Genomic DNA, 23,681 nt, shown 5'->3' on the forward strand with positions numbered 1-23,681 from the left:
CTGGCTTAATGTAGCTAAACAAATACAACCGTGAGCGCTGCAATAACAGTGGACTCCGCTGTGCTAAAATCAAAGACCTACTGAAGACATAAATCTTTTTAAAAAATGTCTCACAAATACATAGTCCCATCAAAAGAAAAAATAAAAAAGCCTCAGTAATTTCCTTTAACAGCTAGTCAGTTTTTAGCAAATGCTATTCAAAGAGGAGGAAACGGGACATTTGTTTGGGACTGTTTTCAGTAGTGAGTATTGTGAGACAGTTTATGTAGGCATGAGTCAAATAAAAAAACTACAGTGTGTGCATGCATGTTTCTGGTAATCAAGGAACATGTCACGCAGTGCAACACTGTGGCTCAATGAAGTGCTTGTAATAGTTTTTGGACGTTAATGGAGCAGAAAAACATAGGTCTTATCATTTAAGCCATTGAAGACACAATGTTTCCTTTAACCACATATCCATTTACTGTATACCTATAGGAGACTGTAATATACTACCTATTTAATGCCACCCTGTGCATCTGACATGATTCCTTATTTTCCTTTTTCCTTGTCTTAAGCTTTTACTATCCTACAAGAAAGAACGTGATAGTGACATCTCTGGCACATGCTGCTACATTCATACCAGATGTATTGTGCTGGGAAGGTGTTCAGAATGATGCAACTCAAATATGCTGTAGCTAAAACATTATATGAGTTAGTATTTGATCTGTCCCACCATTACAGGTCACCAGACTGACAGACAATGTGGACAAAGCCCTGGGTAGCTGTCTCTAAGTCAATATTTTACTCTGCAAGCGAGCTACTGTAATTCTCCTTCCTGCTATCGCTATTGTCTCGCACACAGTCATGATGTCTTGTTTGCTTCCCAATAGGTTTTAGAAAATTCTGAATTTAAACACAGTTAGCCACGAGCTCAGTCCTGGACAGAGATGCTGCAGGTATCTCAAAGCCTGTTTTGAAGTTGTAAGGATCACACAAAGAGGTCAACTGATCATTTGCAAGAGAACAGAAAACTGAACAGACTGATGCAGCACACTGTGTACCGTCCTGTGTTCATCACTGTCTCACACTGAAGTAGCTGCTGGCGTGTGTTCGTTTGTTCCTGCATGCTGGAAATGTCTCAGTGAAAAAAAAAAAAAAAAAAAGACTGAGTAGGACAAACACAGGCTCTGAGCTGTGTAACATGTTCCTCGGTGGAGCTCACCCTCCCCCCTTCTCAAGCTGAACAATGTCAAATTTGTGTCCACTTCTGCAACTGTACACTGCAAAAAAAAAAAAAAAAAAAAGACTGTAAGCAGTAAGCTGCCGATTAGGTAACCCATGGCATGTACACACACACACACACACACACACACTGCAGTTACTTTTTTACACATATAAATATTATTGTGCTTTACCTTAAACAGAATGCAAAAAGTGGCTCATATTACCCGTCCTCCCCTACTGTAGCCTAGATAGCGTAAACTGAGTTGAACCATCGGGATGAACCCGTTGAACCCAAATAGAAAGCATTACATACTCCGCAACACTAAGTGGCAGTGTGGCTTTGTATATATATGTGTGTGCGTGTGTGTATGTGTGTGTGTGTGTGTTGAAAAGCTTTGAGGCTGCACAGCTGCTGTTCAGTCAGCAGCGAGCTACAGGGGACCGCGCAGGCTTGTCTCTACCACGCGCCATGCCTTCTCCGATCCCCGTGACGCGCCTGCTTCCCAGAGACATCTACCCATCTCTGGACGTCGGGACGTGCAGCAGCCCGCTGACCAAACACCCGCGCTGTGGTTCCACCTTGCAAGTCCCCGCTCGGCGGCTTCACGGCAGAGTCGCCAGCCGGCTCTGGTCCTCCGTGATCCACTGGAAGGAGCTGCGATCCGTGCAGCCAGTGGGCTCCGGCGGGTTCGGCTCCGTCTACAAGGCGGAGTACCTCGGGGAGACCGTCGCGCTGAAGAGAGTCAAGAAGTGCGCCAAGAACAAGCTGGCGTCCCGGCAGAGCTTCTGGGCCGAGCTGAACGCGGCACACCTGCGCCACAGGAACATCGCGCGCGTCATCGCGGCCACCACCTGCGTGCCGGCGGATTTTGGAGACGAAAGCAGCATCGGGACGATACTGATGGAGTTCGTTGGGAGCAGGAATCTGCAACAGATCATCTACGGGTGCGCAGAGGCGCTGGGGGAGGACAGGTGGCTCAGGTACTCCGCGGACATCGTACACGGCCTGCGGTTCCTCCACTCAAACAGCGTCGTGCATCTGGACATAAAACCAGCTAACGTGTTGGTGTCCGGCGAGGACGTCTGCAAAATTGTCGACTTCGGCTGCTCCCTGAAACTTGACCGCGGGTGCGAAGTGAGCGCCGTCGGCCCCCATCTGAGCCACGTAGGCGGCACGTACACGCACAGAGCCCCCGAGCTGCTGAAGGGCGAGGGGGTGTCTCCTAAAGCGGACATCTTCTCTTTCGGGATTACCCTTTGGCAGCTCATCACCAGGGAGCAGCCCTACACCGGCGACAGGCAGCACGTGCTCTACGCGGTCGTGGCGCACAATCTGCGGCCGTCTGTTCAGGACCACCCGGCGTTCCAGTCGGAGCAGGGGCGGCTGTGTAGGACTCTGCTAAACCGGTGCTGGAGCGGAGAGGCCCGCTGCAGACCCAGTGCCCAGGAGCTGCTGCCTCACCTGGAGCAGCTACGCTCCCAGACATGAGTTTTGTTTTGTAGCTGGTTGCACATGTGCTGGCACCTTTTGGGTTTCATTGAATGGACACGTTCTAGGAACGTTTTATTGGTGCTGACCAGGTAGCGCCAGCCTCACAGGACTAAGCAGTGAGCTGCCCACTTTCTTATGGCCGCCCTAACACCGAATCCCGTTCATAAAGTGTACAATTAAGTGCCTTCCTGTCTATCGGCAGAAAACAGAACAGGCTATGTGCCTCTTGCTAGATTATCATAAAAGTATGTAGACTGCGTTTCAATTCGGCTCATGTAAAGCACACACCAAGCACTACTTGTAATAAAAAACAGCTGTGATGGTTTCCCCCATGTTGCTTATTGATGCTGCATTGATCCTTTTTTGTTTGCAGTCTTAGCAGTGTGAGGCTTAATTGGAAGTGGATTTTGGTGCAGAGTCATCTGAAACAATTACTGCTACACCCTAAAAATCCTTATCCATTATTCACACCTTAAGTTTTAAAGTGTTAGTTGCATGAAAACAAGTGACAGTCTACCAACAGACTGATGCACCCTTTCCCCCCAATGCAGGTGGACTTGTTTGAGTAATTAGTGTCTTGAGAAAAAGCAAATCACTCCTGTCATAGATCAATAGATGTGCCATTCAGCCCACGGGTGCAAGTTCTTCACTAGCCAAAAGGAAGTCTGACAGTTTGCCAGCACAATATTGTCATTTCATTAACCCACTCAGGAACAGTCTGTTTGTTACTGTGAAAATTCTTACTGACTTTGTTTTAGCAGTTTGTTTTCTTAACTTATGGACTCCCGATGTGTTTTGAGTTGAGTTTTATTTGCCATGATGATTGTAATATGAGATTTAAGTGTGATGGGTTTTCATTAAAATTATTTTAATACTACCTGGTGTTTTGCTCCTCAGCTCTTCCTCACATCATGTTGACACGTCACCAGTTTGTCACCAAGGCCAACCTGTAGATACAAACCCATTTACACCAATTTATTTGAGAGTTTCTTGCTTCTATATCATCTTACATTAAGGCAATGGGCAGTAAACAAGCACATAAAGACTTGGGGCTTGTTCCAAAACCTTAGCAAAGATATCCAGGCAACTTGGTTAACCTGCTTCTTGAAATACAAGGGTCAACCTAAAAATAAAACACGTTTAAAGGCATCTTGATTCTTGTATCATATTCTGCACAATACAAATATTTGCAAATGTTAAAAGTGATACGATAGATATGGTTATGTTAAACATTAGAATCAAACTTACTTTTTCATTGTTTTCATGCTGAATCCGTCATGTCAAGAATTTGAACGATTTCATCATTGTCATGTTTTGTGGCTTTTGAGGCAGGCCTTTGCGATGTAACACAGCCACCTGCTGGACACTTCTCACTGTGAGGAAACCCTCTGAAGCTCTCTGAAACTGGAGACAGACTTGGGACAGATTTGGGAACTCAGACCTGTGTTAGCAGCAACAATACTCAGATAGGCTGTGGCATTCAAATGACGATTGTATTAAAGTGCCCAGAGTGTGCCAAGAAAACATTCCCCACCACTGCACCACCACCACCGACACAAGGCAGGTTGGGTTCATGCATTCATGCTGTTTACATTAAATTCCTTCTCTGCCATCTGCTGCCTCAGCAGAATGCATCAATGTTTTTAACAGTAAATGTTTTTCCAGTCCTCAACTGTCCAGTTTTGGCGAGCCTGTACCCACTGCAGCCTCAGGCTGACAGGACTGGAACTCTGCTGTTGTAAACAGTCAAGATATGACGTGTAGTACAGTCTGATTCATTTTTCTGCTCACCTCACTTGTAAAGAGAGCTTATCTGAGTTCCTGTAGAATTCTTTTAGCTTCTACCAGTTTGGCCATTCTTCTTTGACCTCTCTCATCAAGAAGGCATTTCTGTCTGCAGAACTCTTGTTCACTGGATGTTTTATTTTATTTTATTTTTTGTATTTCACACCATTTTGAGTAAACTCTAGAGATTGTTTTGCACCAAGATCCCGGGAGATCAGCAGTTTTAGAAATACTCAAACCAACCTATCTGGCAACCAACAACATGAACATTTACTCCTCTACCTTGCATCTGCATGATTTTATGCACTGCACTGCTGCCACATGATTGGCTGACTGGATAACTGCATGGATGAGCAGGTGTACAGGTGTTTGTCCAAAGTGCTCGGTGAGTGTAGTTTCTAGCGCAGAGGTTTTAAGCAGAGATGCTTAGCAAAACCTATCAGACCAGGTTTTTAATGACAAAAGTACAAAGTTGAAGACCATTCTAAAGTTGAAAACATATTGCACAGGTGAACATTTGTGGTAGAATGCACACAGGGAAGACACAGGGGAAAATAGATGAGTGAAATTAATGTTAAATGATTTCACAGATGTGTTATTTTAACATCTCGGAAGGAGAGCTACATGTTGCACTAGGCCTTAAAATACGAAAACAACCTTTCCCCCATCTTTCACTACAACGCACACACACAGAAGTAAGGACTGGTTCACTACGGCCAGCTTTCATTCACAGACAGCAGAGGTCACTGCTGTTTCAAAAATTAAAACATGCGCAAGCGTTTTAGATGACTTAACAGGCAGAATGTAAATATAGTTCATTAATATTCTGGACAGCTACCTTCCTGCTGTTTGTTAGAAACCCTGTTTTTGAAACCAGACAAGCATCTCCTACTGTCAATATATAGTTATAATACCATATACATATACAGTATGGTAATCATGCAAAGTTAAACAATTCTACTGGTCGGTAAAGACCTCACTCTTCATGTTCATGCCTCACTTTTACACGAATGCAGTATTTTTGCCTATGTTGATGAAGTTGAGCTGATTGGTTACACATTTTTGGTCAACTCTGAATTGATTGTGGTTTAATCAAAGAGAAATTCTACTGAAATAATTAGAGACGCAATACACTCTTAATGCCTTCTGTGCCAGCTGTCTTGTAACACTGATTATTGATTGATTTCAAACAGATCTCTTTACTTTTCACTCAACTACCAAATAGAAAACACAGTGAAAAGAAACCGAGAAGGATGTTCCTTTTGTGTTGACTCATTCACTCCATAATACGTGTGGAATCCCATGTAAAGGGGAAACACGGGTCACCTGCCATATGTCTTAAGGATTGAAGCAGACAGAGCAGAAGATACATCTGTGCCACGTGCACATGCATTCACAGTTCTGATATAGTGACCCTTCTGCCATCATTCCATAGAACAACCCACCACCTCTACCATCACCACCATGACCTCCAGAAGGTCCATGGAGACTGCTTTGCTCCATCACCACCACAGTCTAGACTCCTGTCCCATCTCCTGTCTTCATAGAAGTCTTTTTTTGTCACTAACCTTAATAAACATTGTTGTTCGCTTGAAATTGATCTACTCCTCATTGTTATGACATCGCTGCTAGTCCTGCCAAGAGAGCATTTTATACTGAGTTTATACACATTTCAACACAGACAACACACCTGCAGAGACCTGAAGCATGCTTTAGATAGATGATCCATCACATTTTTCCTTTTATTTCCCCTTACAGTTGTGTTACTGCTCTATGGTAGTTCAAGTGAAAGAATGGAATGATTTCAACATTTTGAGAGTTCACAGAAGGAGAGCAAGACAAATTAAATTTACCAATGAACTCAGTAAAATGAATAAACTGAACACTGAAAAGGACCAGATCATCACACCTGTCTGTGTAATGAGGCGGACAAACTGATTTTGACCTAACTCAGTTTTGGATGCAACAGCTTCACTTACTGCATCAACTACTGTAATTCTACTGTCAGAGAGGCAGCACTGCATTCAAGAAATACAGAAAGACTGAATATTGAAAAATAAGTCAATGATCTCACTGATTAGAACAGGACAGATGGACACAACATTCACTGGCACAGTAACACAGTCATGACAGACAGAAAAACACAACAACACAGTGATATTGCAGAATCAACAAATACCTCAAAACATCTGTTGAAAAATTGCAAAAGCCGGAGCAACTTCAAGCACTGAATGAGATAGTAGTTACTCACATGTCACACATGTGCCAATTCAAAATGATTTTGTTGTGAGCTGTAAGAATAAAAACTACTGGGAAAAAAATGTTAACCTTCAAGAAATACTGTACAAAATTAAAGGGACGCTACAGCAACTTCTTATTGCACTTCCATAAATCTGGGAGACTCTGACCTTTGGATCCTACACTTCCCATAATGCAGCTCAGTTGTGCCTGCCTGGTGAATGCTTAATTTTATAATGCTGTGATAAATCTGTAGTCTCTACCCTGACATCACCAGGGTTATTTTCTCCAATGTGTTATACAGTTATACTACTGCTTTAACAAGCTGAGTAGCACTAGTAAAATGACCATTATGTTTTAAATTGGTGGACTTTCCCTTTAATAGTAATTACCAACACTCAGTATTGCAGTGTAATTTCTGCCAGAACAAAAGGATAGGAACAAAATATTGGTGAAATATTGACAAGATACTGTCAAGGAAAGAATATTCAGTTTGAACAAAGACCTGTAACATAATAATCATATATGGTCAGTAGTTATAATGAATAGTTACAGCTACTAAGCACACAAGTACACATTTCACATGTCCGCAAAAACTGTTCACAGTAAAACAGTTATAAAGTAATATGTCCTTTCAGTGAGAATCACATGAATAAATAGTGTTCATTTGCTTCAATCAAACAGCATGGCACATGGCAGTACATGTGAAAATCCCAGTAAAGAAGCAGACAGTTCTGTGCTGCAGCGATCACATGATGGTGACCCTCTCAGGCGAAACGTGGGCAGCCGACCCCACGGGCTCCAGGCGCTGGCACCGGTACTCGCTGCTGTCCATGCCCCGGCGGATCCGGTGGAGCTTGCGGGCGACGCAGGGGAGCAGCATCAACACCTTTCCCAGTATTACGCACACGGGCAGGGCCAGGGCCACGACGAAGCTGGGGGGAAGGTAGAAACGGTAGGCCTCCTCCTCAAAGGCTCGCTTCCAGCCAAACAGCAGGCCGTGGAAGGTGGCAATGAGCAGAGCAATGTAGCCCAGAGTGGACTAGAGCAAAGACAGGGAGACTTGTGATGGTCCATACAGTAACACCTGCTATGATCGTACAGCAAATCCAGCCAGACAGTTCAAACACACAACTCCAGTTACACTGCAATATTCCCATGTGACAAGCATCACTTCATGTAACACACACCCAATGTAGCCATTGCAGTTTGACAGTCTTTTTAAGTTATTCCTGTTTCTCACTTAACTTTTACTGTTAATATCAGGGAAAGATGGTGTATGTAATGAAAGAGACAGGTGCTCTTAAAAACAAGTGGAAGCTAGTTACTGTAGTTTGGCTGCAGATCTGACCGCTCGTCAACATGGTCAGCAGTTGGTGCAGAAACAGTGGCTGTTAGACACGGCTTGTGTAGGCAGTTAAAGTACATTTAAAAAACCTGTGCTGCAATTTGCATGAAAAATTTGACTCCTTTTTGTCAAGAGTCATAACATCAGTCAAATCTGAACACACGCTATACATGTGTATTCTGACTCAGTGTTACTTACACACACAGTCATTGGATATCATTGTCTCCAATGTTCATTGCAGGCAAACGTCTATGAATCTGCTTATAAATCACAGAAAAAAGTTGTAACTATTTTTTTTACATTTCCCTCTCTAACTGGTTAAATTGAGACAAATGTCATGTGATGTAAAACCTTTGTCAATCAAATGTTTATAAAGAAACCTTAATTGTTTATATAGAAACCTTAATTGTATGGAAAACTTCATACAATTACAGGATCACCTTGAACACCGAAACAAACAATAAATAAATAAAATAAAATGTGGTCAAACTTGGACAACTCCTGGTTTGTGTGTTTGTACCTGTATGAAGCTGAACTCCCTCCAGTTCAGCGTGCTGTGGACAGATGGAATGGAGGTGATGGCAAGGAGTGACAGCAGCCCAAGGCTCATGATCCCAAAGGAAACGTACATCTCCACCCTCCACACCTCCTCCTCATTCCACGCATTCTCCACATTAGCATGGACCTGACAGCACAGCAGGAGAAGATGGATATCAATATACTGTATTGTGTTTAGTACAGTCTGGACAAGGACATAGTTAGCCTAGCTTAGCATAAGGAGGGGAGAACAGCTAAAAGTACACCTACCAACACCTCAGAAGCTCACTAACTAACATAACAGTCATTAACAGTGTCCTCATCCTGTACACAAACAGAAATGTAAAAATGGTCAAAATGTACTTAAAGAAAAGAGATACCAGATTGATATTTATCTTGTAACACTTTTGGAAGGATAGAAAATAATCCTATTTCTTAAAGTGTTGAACTGTCCCTTTAACTTTGGTGGAAAATGCCAACTTTGTGTGGTGCAAGGTCAATTTTATAGCATCAGTGTGGACATAATGTCAATACCCTCCATCCTACTGACCTGCTGGTAGGCGGTGTTGAGCAGTAGGTACCTCTCAGACCTCCTCATGGGCAGACAGAGGCTGTAGAGAACATGGACAGCAGCCAAGAAGAAGCTGAGGAGGCCCATCTGTTTCCGGCTCTGCAGCCAGCCCTCCAGCCAGTGTGGGAAATGCCTGTACTTAGTACCATAATAGAGCTGGTGGGCAGCTGCCAGCTGGCCTGCCAGGTACACCAGGGCCAAGAGAGTGATAGCAACAGTGGGCAATGTCCGGTTCACCATCTCTATTGGGATCTTGTAGAAGTCACTCTGCTTGTATTTCACATATGGGTGGATGATATCTCGTACAAAAGAGTAAGCAAAAAAGAAGATGGAGAGGGCCACGGCAGCGAGGACAGGGCCCTTCCAGCCAGGAAATAACTGTATGGGCATGTTTTCGATGTCCCGCGAAGAAGACAGGGTGCCCATATCCACTGGCTGGAAGTTGAGCTGGCGGGCTAACTCCATAATCTGCTGTCGAGCCTCCACCGAGTCACTGCAGATAAACACCTACATGCAGCCAGAGTTGCAGAGAGGAGGATTGGATAGAGGTACAGTTATGAAAGAGAACCAGGATTATAGTTTGGGCGAATCTCACGTACACCGCCCTGCTATCAGAAATACTCACTGGAGCACCAAATGTGGATTAATCTGCTGCTGAAAGTAGCCTCCAACAAATGCACAATTTTCTGCTGTTTGAGTGATGTTTGTTCAAAGTACAGTGATTTTTTTTTGCTCAGCTGTGATTTTTTAAAAGATTTAAATCCTCAGTAGCAACCAATGGGGCAGAGCTACAGACAGGGAAGGCATGGAGTCAGAAAGTACTGAGAAATAGTTTTGTAGTAGTAACTGTCGTTCAGTCAAGTGTCATTTTCTTGACACTGGTAGTTTTATTGTTTTGTCAAATTACTGTCAGTTTATTAAACATAAAATCGAATCTTACTGGCTCATGTGAAAAAAAAGTTGAAAACCACTGTTAGTTCAGATTATAAACACAAAGTCTGACTGGAATTATGTTGTTTATTCAGTCTAAGATCAATCTGGCCCACCAGCTGCTCTTTACTAGTGCCTACTCAACATAACATAATTTTACATCTATCATCTATGTTGACTTGATGTAAAACCAATCCAATGCCTATTTGCAACCTTTTGTCTATGGGGGGTGGACAATTAGACAGTAAAAGAGATGCCCCCCCCTCAGATTGTTTGAAATGAATGATCTTTTCTGCTGCAATCAAAGATTCTCCTTGAAACTCCTCGCTACCCTCTGTGTCCTTCATTTTAGGTGTACGAAGCCTCTTCATGGCAGGACTGAAGTTGTGTCCTGTACTTATAGTACTTATAATCCAAACCACTGATAAGGACAGCTGACTGGCTGGGGGATTATTTCAGGATTTATTCTACAGCTAGGAGCTCTATTGTTGTGAGTGCTCTGCATTAATTTGCTCTAGATGTGAAGGCTCACGGGGCTTTTTTTAAAAAAAAAAATCTGCGCCTAAATTATAACAGAATGAATGTGTCACAGTTAGTTGCCATCTCCTGCTGTAAGAGAAAACACAGAACCTAACAAATCATGCTGTCTCGCAGTGAGCCTTGAAATGGACTCAGGCTGTTCCACTTCTTTTGAATACATACTGACTTATTTCACCTTTTATTGAATCAGAATGTATTTCACCTGAACACAGCGATCCACAGTACTTTTGGTATCAACATTTAAGCGTGAATGTTGTGAATGTTTCTGACCTTTGGAATAGAAGTTTGACAAAATAATCTGAACTCAGTGTTCACCTACTGGGCTTCTCCGAGGCTTTCAACCACAAGTTGGCCCTCAGGTGATGGATTTTGCCCAGTTTTCTCATCACTAAACACCCTTGGTCAATGACCTTTGACCACTTTGGATGCTGTGAGTGGTTTTGGTATTCACAGAAAACTGATTTTGTTTGTGTCCACTCAGTCTCTTGTCAAAGGCCTCCTGTCTTGCCTCCATCACTGTCCAAGAAGTTAGAGGACAGATGCTACCATCTCCCCCATATATAGTTGCTTCATTAAGTATTCAGACCCCTTCACTTTTTGCACATTGTATCATGTTGTAGAGTTAATTGTAAATGAATAACATTTTCCCCATAAATACACACTCAATGACCCATAATGACAAAGTGAAAACATGCTTTTGGAATCTTTTGGCGATATGTCAAAAACTGAAACATTTACAGAAGTATTCAGACCTTTAATTCAGTACTTTAAGCCCCTTTGGCAACAATTATAGCTTCAGGTCCTCTTGGGTACACCTGCACACCTGGATTTGGGCAGTTCATCCCACTGAAACTGAAAAGCATCCCATAGCACGATGCTGCCACTAACATGCTTCAGATATTGTATTAGTTAGGTGATGAGCAGTTCGCCAGATATAAAGAGTTCAATTTATGTCTCATCAGACCAGGTAAGTGGGTGATCATATAGCTTTCACAACTGGCTTCCATCTAGCTGCTGTAGCTGCTCTATCGAAATCACTGCAGAGAACTTCTGAAGCTCTAGAGAGCCTTCTTGGTCACCTCCCTGTCCAAGACCATTCTTACTCAGTTTAGCTGAATGATCAACTCTAAGAAGAGTCCTGGCGGTTCAAAACTTCTTCCATTTCAGAGTTATTGAGGCCACCGTGCTCCTGGGAACACTCAAAGCTTTAGAAATGTTTTTTATAGCCTTGCAATGAGCTGTGTCTCACCACAAATTTATTGCAGAGGTCTACAGAGAGTTCCTTGGATTTCATTGCTTGGTTTTTGTTCTGACACGCAGTGTGAATTATGGGACCTTATGGTGTCTGAAAGTCTGAATACTTTTGTAAATTAGAGATTTCAGTTTTCGACTTTTAATAAATTTGAAAACATTTGTAAAAACATGTTTTCACTTCATCATTTTCGGTTATTGTGTGTAGACTAAAGAGAAAAAAAATTATCGACTTAAAATTAAATCTGCAATACAAAAAATGTGCCAAATATGAAGGGGTCTGAATACTTTCTGCGGCCACTGAACATCCACTGGTTATCATGTGACTAAAGCTTCATACTTAAGTGACTTGATGATAACTGGGCCATCTCACTGACATCTGAACAAACAAATGTAAATGTAAAAAAAGTTAACGTTGTTGTCATTGTCATTGTTGTTGTTTGAACAGTCGTTGTTTTATTTTACCTGCGTGCTGGCATCTTTGGGGCAGCTCTGCTGCATGGCCCAGGCTGAGATGACGTTGAAGCCTTTGACCACGATTGAGTCTGGCAGCAGTGAAGCCAGATACTCTGCGTTAGACTCTGGATACTGGTTCACCCGCCTGTTGTTACTCACATCCACCATAATCTTTCCTACGGGACAAAAAGACACCAAATACACTAAACTGGGACTGTCAGCTACAACTACAGCTGCACAATAGACCTATTTAGTCTATTTGAGATTGTATGAGTCAGCTATGGCAATTAGTCTCATGCTAGACAGTAAAACTACCTTGGTGTTGCCTCTGACTCAAACTACTTTGTTGTTGGCACTGCAGCATGTAGTGTGAATGTGACTGTTTTGAATTATAACACATAATTACACATGTATTAGTTGCTCCAGTAGCAATCAGCCACTCATCAGCACGACATCCACCACAACACTTTATTGTTGCTAGGAGACAAAACCCCTTTAGCTTTATTGGGTGTTTGAATGCTTTGGACAAAACCTGAACTACATGAGAGCTCTCAAAGATTCATTGTAAGGTTTCTTCAATCAGGTTAACTATGACAACAGTCCAGTGGCTGAGTGATACTTCTGGGGGATTTTTTTTTAGACTTCTGGTAGACTCTTGCATTGGTTAAAATGTATCCTCACCAGTATCACATCATCATGAAGACATCATAATATATACTGAAAAGTTGAAGGATAGGTACAGATATACATAGATCAGTGCATCTACATTTTAAGATATGATGGGGACAAAATCCATCCTTCTCAATCTGTGTTAAAAAAAAAAAAAAAAAAACACCTGATGGGGCTAAAATGAGGCTTTAGAGTTTTACTTTTTTAGAGTGTAAAAGTGAAGAAAGAGTGTCTTTAAATGGACAGTTAACATTCTCAGAGTGTAAATGTGTTGTTATCTACCTTCCAGTAGATGTTTGAGGTCCCACAGAATAGAGTAGTGCTCACGGCGAATCGCCAGGAACACAATACTGGCCTTCCCCACGGCGTCCTCGTGGTGGGTCACATCCACCACGTGGGGAAATGACTGGGCCGCCAGTTTAGGGTGGCGGCTGCCCACCACGACGTGGAAACCACAGCGCAGCAGACGGATGGTCAGGCACTTGGAGAAGTCACCTGAGCCCAGGATGGCCACCGTAGGCTGGGCGGGCAGACAAGCGGCGCCTGCGTCTCCAATGCCGTTCTTCACGCCGTTGGGCAGGAAACAGGCCTGGGCATGATGGTGGTGGTGGTGGGAGGAGGAGGCTGTGAGGAACACATGGCTCCTGCTGCCGCCCATCATAGAGATGGAGTCCATCCTTCCACCCGGTCACTACTTCTTCTGTGGGTTTCTGCTCAGAAAGATTTCAGTGGGTCTAAGGGAGGTAAGCATAAAGGAAACCAGACAACCAGTCATTGATAAGGTTTTCTCAGGAATTAACTCTTGACATCCTACACACAATCACAAGCAGATTGACTAGGCCCCAGTGATGGGACTGCTGAAACCACACCTCTCAGCAGCCTATGCCATACCTTTCAAAATTAAACTTTAACCTTGGCTGCAGCTTACATTCAAAGCATAAAGCACTGCATTTGATATCAACCATCAAACAGCCACACTTAGTTAACCACAGCCAACTTTACACATTAAGATTATTTTACTAGGGTGAAGGTGAGTGTTTTAGGATTCATCTATGAATGAGTTATTAACATGTAATTATATATGACATATTTGCTGATGGCTTATTGCAAAGTAAATCTAAAAAAGACCCTTTAATAATCACTCAACTTTATTAATTACTCAACAAGCAAAGCTGTTAATGCTTTTTGTTAGCTTATTAATAGGCTATTTTTTAATGATTTATTAACAATTAATAAGGTCAAGTTAAGTTATAATCTCTTTATCTGAGGTAACTTGGTCTGCTTTGTACGACATGCCTTAATTAGAAAGTGGTGCCAAAACAATCTATTCAAGACTCTGAAGAGAAACATTTCAGACAGGGGGTTGAGGGGTTTTCTAATTTGAAGGGCCGGTGTGTTGTCCTGGCTGTCTTACACTGGCTAACCATCATCTGCTGCAGCAGCTCGGTGCTGATCAGATGACTCCTGTCCACCGGGAGAAGCTACATCTTTAACAATGACCTTCTTTGTGCAGAGACCTTGTGTTCCTGTGAAGGACACGGCCACGTGCGTGCGTGCGTGCCCGCGTGCTCAGGCAGTCCGTGTGCACCTGTAGCGTTGCAGCACAGCCGCTGCCGCTCGGAGCATGATGACAACACGCTCACACATTTATCAGCTCTCAGACAAACGTCCACGGTGACAGTAAACACACACACACGCACTGTTTCAGGGTTATGGTATGTTACCCACCTGTCATTCATGTGGATGCGGTTGTTAATGCAGAGACGCAGATCAGCTGCCAGCTGCCCATCCTGATCCTGATGGTGCCGGATGGTGCCCAGCCTCCGCTGTCTGAACACATGCTGCATTCAGGTCCTGTCGGAGATGCTAGCATACATGGAAGGATAATTTCAAAGACTGATACCTTATCAAAGACTAATATCTTATCAACCTACTCTATTTTTTTATTTAAGAAAGTCTCACCGTTAGTATGTATTACTGAGCACTTCATTAAGAACACCATACAAATACTGTTTCCTTAGTTCCTTAGTCCCTTTGCTATAGTTCTTTGTGGCATAGACTCCCTGAGACATCGAACACATTCTGTTGAGATTGTGGTCAATGTTGACATGAATTCATCATTTCATTTCTGCACATCTGTCAGCTGCACATTCATGCTGCAAATTTCTTGTTCTTCCACATAACAGAGGTGTTGGATTAAGATTTCTGTCCTTGAGTGGTTAAATTAAATTACTGTAGCCTTTCTGTCAGCTCCAAACAATCTGGCCATTTCCATATGACCACTGTCATTAACATGGCATGTGTATCCACACAACTGGAGCTTACTGGGTGTATTTTGTTTTATGCACCTTTCTAAGTTAACTCTATGGACTGTTATACATGAAAATCCCTCTATATATTGCCTACATTTGAAAATCCCAGGAGGTCAGCAGTTTTCAGAAATCTCCAAATTAGCTGTCTTGCACCAACAATCATTTCCCCCCCTTTTTGATATTTGTGTGAACATTAACTGAATCTCCTGACCTGTACACATGAATAGGTGTTCCTAATAAAGTGCCCACTATCTGAGAGACTATGGATATACAGTTGATAAATAGATTTACACAATGACTGCTGTCCTTTTACAGTGTTACAGTGTTCGGATAAGCAGCAGACAGTGAAGATATTAACAAATCATCCTTTCCCCTCCACCCACGACAGGGGGCAGTCTGCTGGTGAAGGCAGAGGGATTTATACACAGCTTGAGAGAGAAAAGCTGCCTGACAGCCTCTACTCAGGGCTCCAAATACAATCCAAACACCACATCTGAATAGGTGCTACACCACTGATATGGCATTCCTGGAAGGAGTAGTGTTTGCTGTATTACTTATATGTTTGTTATTTATTATCCGGTTATATATTGTTGTCAAGAGTGAACCAAAGTATAAACCTGGAACCAAAGGTCCGATAGCTGTTCTTGTCGTTGCAGGATCAGGTAACGTCAATGCGTTAACTTACATCTATGTGCAACGATACATACTGTTCTCTGCCGTCTTAAAGTTTAACTGGTACCTCATTCGTCTTCCTTATGACATAGGTTATATATTGTACTTAACAGGGTTTTAGATATTATATCAAATTGTAGCGCACAAAGGCGAAGCGAGCGTAATACTTTTTCAAGTTCTACCGTTAGCCGACTTCCTTAGCTATATGCTAACAACACGCATTACTTCTTCTTTTCCGGCAGGTTAGATGTGGTTTAGTGCATTGCTGCCTCCCACCGGTGATATTAGGTCATTGCTACTTCAGCCCTCTGAGACCTATATATTAGGATATACATGTGGGGTTAGGAAGTGGTTACTCCTTCCCCAGCTCTGTTTTTTTGTAGCACCCCGTCATCCAGCAGTGCTTTAATGTAAACTTTTGTAATTCCCAGTTTGCCTAATTTCATGTAAATAAATAACATAAATAAATAAATAAATACAGCGGCAATGCATCAAGACATGTACAGACTCCAGGGCCCCACAGTATTCACAGTTTCCTTCTATGTGCGTCCCCACTAGTGATCTAATTTTTGTGAACTGATTTGCTCCCATTTGTTCAGAGATGTAATGAGTTCAACACTGATGTTACCTGTAAAGACCTGGTTCACAGTTGGCGTCCCATTTCCCTCCAAATGTGCTGGGCAGGGCTGAGGTCAGAGTTCTCTGTAGTCTAGTCAAGTTCTTCCTCACCAACCAGGGAAAACATGTCTTTATGGCATTGGTTTTGATCATGGGAGCACAACTAAAATACACTGTAGGCTGCAGCAATAAGATTTCTCTTCATTAAAACTATGGACCACACCAGAAAAACAGACTCACTGTCTTCCATCTAAGGGCCCAGTCATAATGTTTCAGCCTTGAAAGTTCACAGAGCTGTTCCTCGCATTCATCCTCATCACATTTCTATTGTGTTATTGACAGTGTGCCTTGTGTGTTCCTTAGGTGGTCACACCACAGAGATCCTGCGGCTGATGGAGTCCCTGTCTGCAGCCTACGCACCTCGACACTACGTTATCGCTGATACTGACAAGATGAGTGAGGAGAAAATCTGCACCTTCGAAAGCTCTAAACAACATTCAGACTCTGAGTCACAGGTACACAGCTGTCCATAGGTGGAAATCTGGGTATTAATGTGTACTTTGCTGTACACATGGAAACTGCCACAAACAGTTGAATAACAAATGTAAAAAGAGAGAAAGGTTGAAACCCAGCATATTTTCTCACCTGCACATAAAGTCTCCTCCAAAATGGTCCACATCTTCTATCTTATAACTCTTTTTTTAATGTACTGCTGATATTTTGATGTATTGCCTTTGTACTTTTACTCTCTGAGATGTATCCTCTTGAACTGTTTGAAATGTTTGTCACCCTGGATGGGTTGTTGTGTTGATTAACCACACCTGTCATCATTGAGGCTGATAAAATGAGTGATGGGGTGCAGTGTTTGTTTTCACCAGCAGGTGGTGGAAGTACACTTTTCGTGTGTGTTTCTCTGGCAGTAATGGCATTATTTTAGCTGCAGATACAAATGCAACACACCAAACTGATTCATACTTTAAACCTATTTGAGTATCAACAAGAAATAGGAAACTGTTAACAGTATATTTGGAGTTAAATGAGTAGATTTAGTGACAAATTAGATAATATACAAATATGAACACATGTGTATCAAAAATGCAAAGAAAAAATATCCATCATCAGTTAAATATTGCAAATTAATAGAAATGAATTAAAAAGCCTGCAGAGTGTTAATCATCCTTGCCTCCAAGGCTTTTTAAAAGATATTTATGTGTGTATTTTTTTTAATGTCTTGAGCACCACTAATGAAATTTCATACACATCCACTGTATTCGGTCTGGAGGCAGAAATCTCAACAATATGATCTGCGTGGCTAGATACCTAAGAACATATTTTTTGTGATTATGGGTGGACTGACCCTTTATTGTTGCGTTGCAGTGTCATTAGAAAACTCTTCCACTGACTTATTCATGTGCTGGCTTTAAAATCTGAGATATGAGTGTTTAGAGTCAGTTTTATCTTCAGTTCTATCTTTTTATTCATACATCTGTGTTGCAGTAAATGATGATGTCTTTGAGCGCTTATGATAAACACGTACCCTTGTTCCATAGTTCACCATCTGTCGGATCCCGCGGAGCCGGGAGGTGCATCAGTCTTGGAGTTCCTCTGTTGTCAGCACCCTGAACGCTCTGTGGTACTCCCTCCCTCTGGTGTTCAGACTCAGACCTGACATGGTAAGTATTTTATAGAAATACAGTACTAGCCTGCTTAAATACTCAATTCACTCTGGAACAGCAGAAATCCATCTAACTCCATCCCGCATTTGTAGCCATATACAGATTACTTACAGATATAAACAAAGAAAAATTTGCCCTTATGAAACATACAATGCTGACATTTAACTCGTGCCACATAACCAAGATCATGCTGATTGAATTACACAACCTCTGTCTCATTAATAAAGTGGCTTTGAAAGATATTTTTATTCCAAGAACATATCTAACAATGTCTGATTTTGAACCAGGAAATTTGATCAGTGCAGAATGCCATTTACTAATCCATTCAGAACAACTAAGAGGTAGACTAATAGTCACATGAATATGTGTATGCTGTTGTAGTAGATCATAGTCTATTGGCACAACCCTAATGTGCATCCCTTTATGGCCAATTTACCAATCTTTTAATGATGACTTCCAGCATGATAATGTACTATATCACAAATCAAAAGTCATCTCAAACTGGTTTTATGCACATAACAATGAGTTCATTGTACTTCAGTGGCCTCTCCAGTCACCGGATCCGAGTCTAATAAAACACCTTTGGGATGTGATAGGCATCTGACAGATCTGCAGAAATGATGTGATACAGTCATGTCAACACGGACCAGAATGTCGTCTGAATGTTTCCGACATTACATGGAATCCATGCTGCTTGTCAAAGCTTAAACCTGTGTGTTTCTTTACCAAATGAACTCACCTGGATTGGTGCCTCTTTTTTGGCTGTCCCACAGGTTCAAGGTAAACCATGCCATATGTTTCAACAACCATTCTGACTTGTTAAATGTGTTTAGTGTAAGTGTTTTTTTTGTTTGTTTTTGTAACGGTATGTACAAATTATTGAGATTTATTTATGTTTGTTGTGTTCTGCTGGTATTGTTAACCTGGTAGATGGTCTTAACATTCACAAAATGTATTCTGGTGTACATGTAAATGGGCCAAGATCAATTGAACCGCTTTACTCGCCTTTACAGAGACTGAACTGATACATACAGTAGATAAGGTTCATTATTTGTTTAAATGGAGCCTCACACACAAAGACTGTAACCGAGAGCTTACACCAGCTGTCAGATACAATAGAGGCAGAAAGTGGCACGTTTACAGGTGGGTGTTTGTGTTGGGCAGCTGTGCAAACCAGCCATTGATCCAGACAAACAAGTCAGAGATAGTCTGTGTGGAGATGACACACTGAGCCCAGTCCACACATCAAAATGATGCTCCTCTTTGTCATATTTCTCCTCTATCTGCTACAGTCAGTCTGACACCTTGTTCAAATGATTGTTTATTATGTTTGGGTGTGAGAGAGACACCTCATCATGTACGTCACTCCAACACAAGTGTCTTCCAAATGAAGTTGCAAACAGTGTTTGATGATCTGACAAACACAAATTTAAGAATATAGAGGTGTTTTTAATTGCCGACAGTGTTAAATTTTTGGAAGTTAGGTCACCTTGGTCATCATAAAACCCTAAAGAATTAGCTCCATAGTGCATGAGTGAATAATATAGGACAGACAGCGTGTCAACACCAGTCAGGATTTGAGGTCTAAGAACACACCACTTCTACTAAAGCCACTTCCTGTTGTTCAGCTGTCTGACCTGGTGAGTCAGTGTGAGCTGTTAGCTGACATTCAGTAGGTGTGATGGTGGAGGTCATTATTAGGAGTGGTGGAAAAAGGATAAAGCGGTCTACCACAAAATAGTACACCAGTCAACCATGACATTAAAACCAGTGACTGGTTTTAATGATGTGGCTGAATGGTGTGTATTGCCTTTTTTTTTAAGGATATGATTCAGTATTTTAAGTTTATTATTAACCTTATAAAATCAAATAGTTAAATAGTACAGTTAATTAATTAATATCTGACAAATGAAGGTACATCATCACATTTATACACAATTATCTAAGAATCTATGTCAAATACAGCCAGAGATATCAAAGTGATAGCTATCATTGTCTAAACTGTATCTTACAGTTAACAAATATGTAAAGTAGCCTATGTATTGTTATATCAACCAAGCCCTAGTCATCAGTCTACATGATTAAGATTTAATTCCAATCTGTGGGTCCAAGTTGGTAAATACCTTGATTTGTTAAATCTAAATCATCCCAGATGGGATATTTTCTCTCTGTTTTTTTTTTAAGACAATCTATGTGGATAATCTAGAGTTTTGGTTTAAATTTGACTATTTGAGTTTTACATTACTTTTAAAAGAGTTGGTTAACCTCAGTTTTTTTTTTTGTTTTGTTTTAGTTTGGGTTATACATGTCCAGGGTGCATCTGTCACTAAGATTTCTGCCCAAACCTTAGTTCCTGTGCTCACAAAATTTTAAAATTTGATTTAAAAAAATTTCAACAGCAAAATCCTTTTCCAGAAACGGTGTCTCTGTTACCCACTGGACACACTGGAGACAGTTTTCAAAGTTTTCTTCTACCTTTTCTTTTGCTTCTTCTTCAGTCGAAAGTAAAATTTCCAGTGAAGAGTATTGACAGTGATGTCTGTGCACAGTTTGTGTAGAGCCTGAATAGTCTGGGAAAAGGAAAATGACAGTAACAACTCTGTGGTGTGCAACACTCACTTTTTGTCACTGAAGTGTCTGTCCAGCACAACCCTCTGGTTATTGGTGGCTGGTTGGAAACAAAGCCGGGAACTTAGTTCCAGGGCAGCCATGCCAGGAATGTTCCAGCCAGCCTTATGACTGCAGCTCGGCTGAGGGACAGTCTTAAACCTCGAGCCGCTCTCAAGAGCACAGATTCTACCACAAGTCGATTTTACTACTGAACCGGACCATCTTTAGCTTGCTGGGGCCACCAAAAGTTCTACAAGAGACCACAAAGCTGAATTGTTATATCTCATGTCAAATCAAATAAATTTGCCAACTGTTGTATGTGGGGTCAGGTCAGTCAGAGCTTAACTATAGATGTAAATCAGGAAACAAATGAATGTTGAGATTGAATATGATAGACACATGAGTAAATGAAACAACAAACAGTAAAGTTTATGTCTTTTTAAAAAATATTTTCCACAACTCCCTTTTAAAATGCATTTTGAACCATATTTTATGTCCTACTACGACCTGAAGACATTTTTTCCTCCTTGAAAACAAAGACGTACTTGTGTTATTGTCACCGCAGCACTGCCCCTGTAGAAGCTCCTCCAGAATGCAGGTGAAGTGAATACATGCCAGAAATCTAGCTGTGTTAACTGGATTTCTCATTTTTATGGTGTAAGAAGTCAGGTTACTGTAAGAAAGCTGACAGTCACCAGATTATGTAAGTGTATAAATCCCAGTGCCTGGAAATGAGATGGGGAAATAAGATTTCCATCCCCAGAATTCTGTTTACTGCTGCCAGAGAGAGAGAGAGAGCTTAAGGTCAGGTGGTGAAATCTGCTGTTGTTTATGGCAGACTCTGAAGATGTTTTAGTTTTATTCACTGTACTGCAAAATGTGCAAACTGACCACTGTGAATACAGAGTGCAGGGCAGTTCTCTGCGGTTTCTAGAGCAGTGAGGAGGATATCACAGTGCTGCTGTCTCTGTACCGTGGAGTTGTATGATGACTTCTCCAGACTCCAGAGCAGCTCTGTCTGGTTTCCTGTAAACCCAACTCTCTCAGCTTCCCTCAGCCCCGAGGCCACTTATTCATCCCTCCCTCCCCCTCGTCTTCGAGTCTCACTCAGCTCCCTTCGCTGCAGCCTCAGTTGCACACGTAATGCCATCCTCTTGCACCCTTGCCTTTGTAATCTTCACACTTAGTAATTAACACATTTCTTCACTCTGAGTGTTCAGCTCAGCTCAGTGATGTTTAGCTTGAAGCATGCCACATAACTCTCCTAACCCCAAGATCTTTGTGCAGCTAACACATACAGAATAATCTCCTGTACTATCCTCTAGCACTAGCCTTTTTTGGCCAAAATGACTCCACCTGCCCTCCTCACAGGTCGTGGACATAATCTGTGATCAGGAAACCCTGCTTCAGTTAAAGAAAACAGCCTTAAAATCTGTCACACAACAACATGTATCATTATGTCTACAATGACAAAGGGAAAAAGGTAAATATCACATTGACGTAACTATTCAGACCTTTCATCATCTTTAAGATGTTTCTACACCTTGACCTGGACATGATTTGAAAAGGCACACACCTGTCTAAATAAGGTCTCACAGCTGACAATGCAAAACCAAGCCATGAGGTTGAGGGAACTGCCTGCAGAGCTCAGAGACAAGATTGTGTCGAGGCACAGATCTGGGGAAGGCTATAAAAAAACCCTCTGCTGAATTGAAGGTTCCCAAGAGGACAATGGTCTCCATAATTCTTAAATGGGAGAAGTTTGGAACAATCAGGACCCTTCCCAGAGTTGGCTGCGTGGCCAAACTGAGCCACAAGGGGAGGAGGACCTCATTAACAGATGTGACCAAGAAGCTGATGATCACTCTAGCTGAGCTCCAGAGTTCCTGTGTGGAGATAGGGGAAATGTGAAAAAAGTGAGGGGATCTGAGTACTTTCCAAAATGCACAGTAAGAGTTCTGTCAACAGATCTCTGGAACAGCCTAGGATGCTGCTTTCTGTGTATCTTATGAAAAACAGAGTGTCACTTCCTGGAAATGTGCTCATCCCCTCCTTTCTCCCTTTGTGTGTGTTGTTTCAGGTGCTGTGTAACGGCCCAGGGACTTGTGTTCCCCTGTGTGTGGCAGGACTCCTGCTTGGAATTCTGGGAATGAAGAAAGTCCTGATAGTTTATGTTGAAAGTATTTGCCGTGTGCATTCGCTGTCGCTCTCGGGGAAGATCCTGTACCCGATATCAGATTATTTCTTTGTGCAGTGGTCCTCTCTGAGGGACAAATACCCCAAATCCATTTTCCTTGGAAGAATAGTGTGAAATTATCTGTTACAGATGGGAACAGAGTATACACAAATACAGAATTATTAAATATGTTGTAATTTTTTTGGTAATGAGAATGAATAAATATTGTATTTTTCTTGTTATGTTTATACATTGTTATTATTTAACAATTCTATAGGTGTTACATGTCATATCATACACCATAGCCAAAAAAAAAAAAAATCTATTCTGCCTCAGTACTCCCCAGCATACCCACTGCTATGCTGCTATGCTATGCACACAGGCTGTGTAAGATGATGCATTGCAGAGGTTGGTTAGAGGCGAATAAAGGGAGGGTGATGCCCTATGTTCCTGCTTCACTGTCCTTTCATCTTTGTTTTTCTCTGCCACAGCCTCGTGCTCATGTTCACGAGCGGTGGCTTTGCTGTTATACTGGAAACACAGACATGACTTTCAGTTGTAAAACACATGGATTAGAGGCACTTCTCCTGGGCT

General features: G+C 41.9%; 3 protein-coding genes across 4 annotated transcripts; 2 read left to right on the forward strand and 1 right to left on the reverse strand.

Moving 5' to 3' along the window:
* Positions 1–1,571: 1,571 nt before the first annotated feature.
* On the forward strand, positions 1,572–3,575 carry mos (v-mos Moloney murine sarcoma viral oncogene homolog). The gene has a single exon (XM_018698810.2). It carries the CDS (start codon positions 1,676–1,678, stop codon positions 2,693–2,695), a length of 1,020 nt encoding a protein of 339 aa, XP_018554326.1. The 5' UTR covers positions 1,572–1,675; the 3' UTR covers positions 2,696–3,575.
* Positions 3,576–6,200: 2,625 nt separating this feature from the next.
* Positions 6,201–17,532, reverse strand: steap2 (STEAP family member 2, metalloreductase). Of its 2 annotated transcripts, none has more exons than XM_018698807.2 (7): positions 17,271–17,532; positions 14,752–14,889; positions 13,306–13,757; positions 12,364–12,530; positions 9,157–9,684; positions 8,590–8,754; positions 6,201–7,763 (listed from the first exon to the last, which is right to left on the reverse strand). In XM_018698807.2, exons 3-7 carry the CDS (start codon positions 13,697–13,699, stop codon positions 7,470–7,472), a joined length of 1,548 nt encoding a protein of 515 aa, XP_018554323.1. In that variant the 5' UTR covers positions 13,700–13,757; positions 14,752–14,889; positions 17,271–17,532; the 3' UTR covers positions 6,201–7,469. The 2 variants fall into 2 exon arrangements, with proteins under 2 accessions (XP_018554323.1, XP_050922613.1); XM_051066656.1 differs by lacking the exon at positions 17,271–17,532 and adding an exon at positions 16,636–16,883.
* On the forward strand, positions 15,714–23,329 carry alg14 (ALG14 UDP-N-acetylglucosaminyltransferase subunit). The gene is made up of 4 exons (XM_018698811.2): positions 15,714–15,997; positions 16,989–17,140; positions 18,176–18,298; positions 22,992–23,329. The coding sequence occupies exons 1-4, from the start codon at positions 15,853–15,855 to the stop codon at positions 23,220–23,222; spliced, it is 651 nt and encodes a 216-aa protein (XP_018554327.1). The 5' UTR covers positions 15,714–15,852; the 3' UTR covers positions 23,223–23,329.
* Positions 23,330–23,681: the final 352 nt, after the last annotated feature.

The sequence above is a fragment of the Lates calcarifer genome, linkage group LG24 (assembly GCF_001640805.2).
Source record: "Lates calcarifer isolate ASB-BC8 linkage group LG24, TLL_Latcal_v3, whole genome shotgun sequence".
NCBI lineage: Eukaryota > Metazoa > Chordata > Actinopteri > Centropomidae > Lates > Lates calcarifer.

Coding starts and splice junctions, on each gene's coding strand:
- alg14 (XM_018698811.2), top strand. CDS start 15,853: ATGGCATTCCTGGAAGGAGTAGTGTTTGCTGTATTACTTATATGTTTG. Junction 15,998..16,988: donor TCTTGTCGTTGCAGGATCAG/GTAACGTCAATG, acceptor TGTGTTCCTTAG/GTGGTCACACCACAGAGATC. Junction 17,141..18,175: donor ATTCAGACTCTGAGTCACAG/GTACACAGCTGT, acceptor CTTGTTCCATAG/TTCACCATCTGTCGGATCCC.
- steap2 (XM_018698807.2), bottom strand. CDS start 13,699: ATGGACTCCATCTCTATGATGGGCGGCAGCAGGAGCCATGTGTTCCTC. Junction 9,685..12,363: donor CCAAAGATGCCAGCACGCAG/GTAAAATAAAAC, acceptor GGCTGCATGTAG/GTGTTTATCTGCAGTGACTC. Junction 7,764..8,589: donor GGGAGTTCAGCTTCATACAG/GTACAAACACAC, acceptor TCTTTGCTCTAG/TCCACTCTGGGCTACATTGC.
- mos (XM_018698810.2), top strand. CDS start 1,676: ATGCCTTCTCCGATCCCCGTGACGCGCCTGCTTCCCAGAGACATCTAC.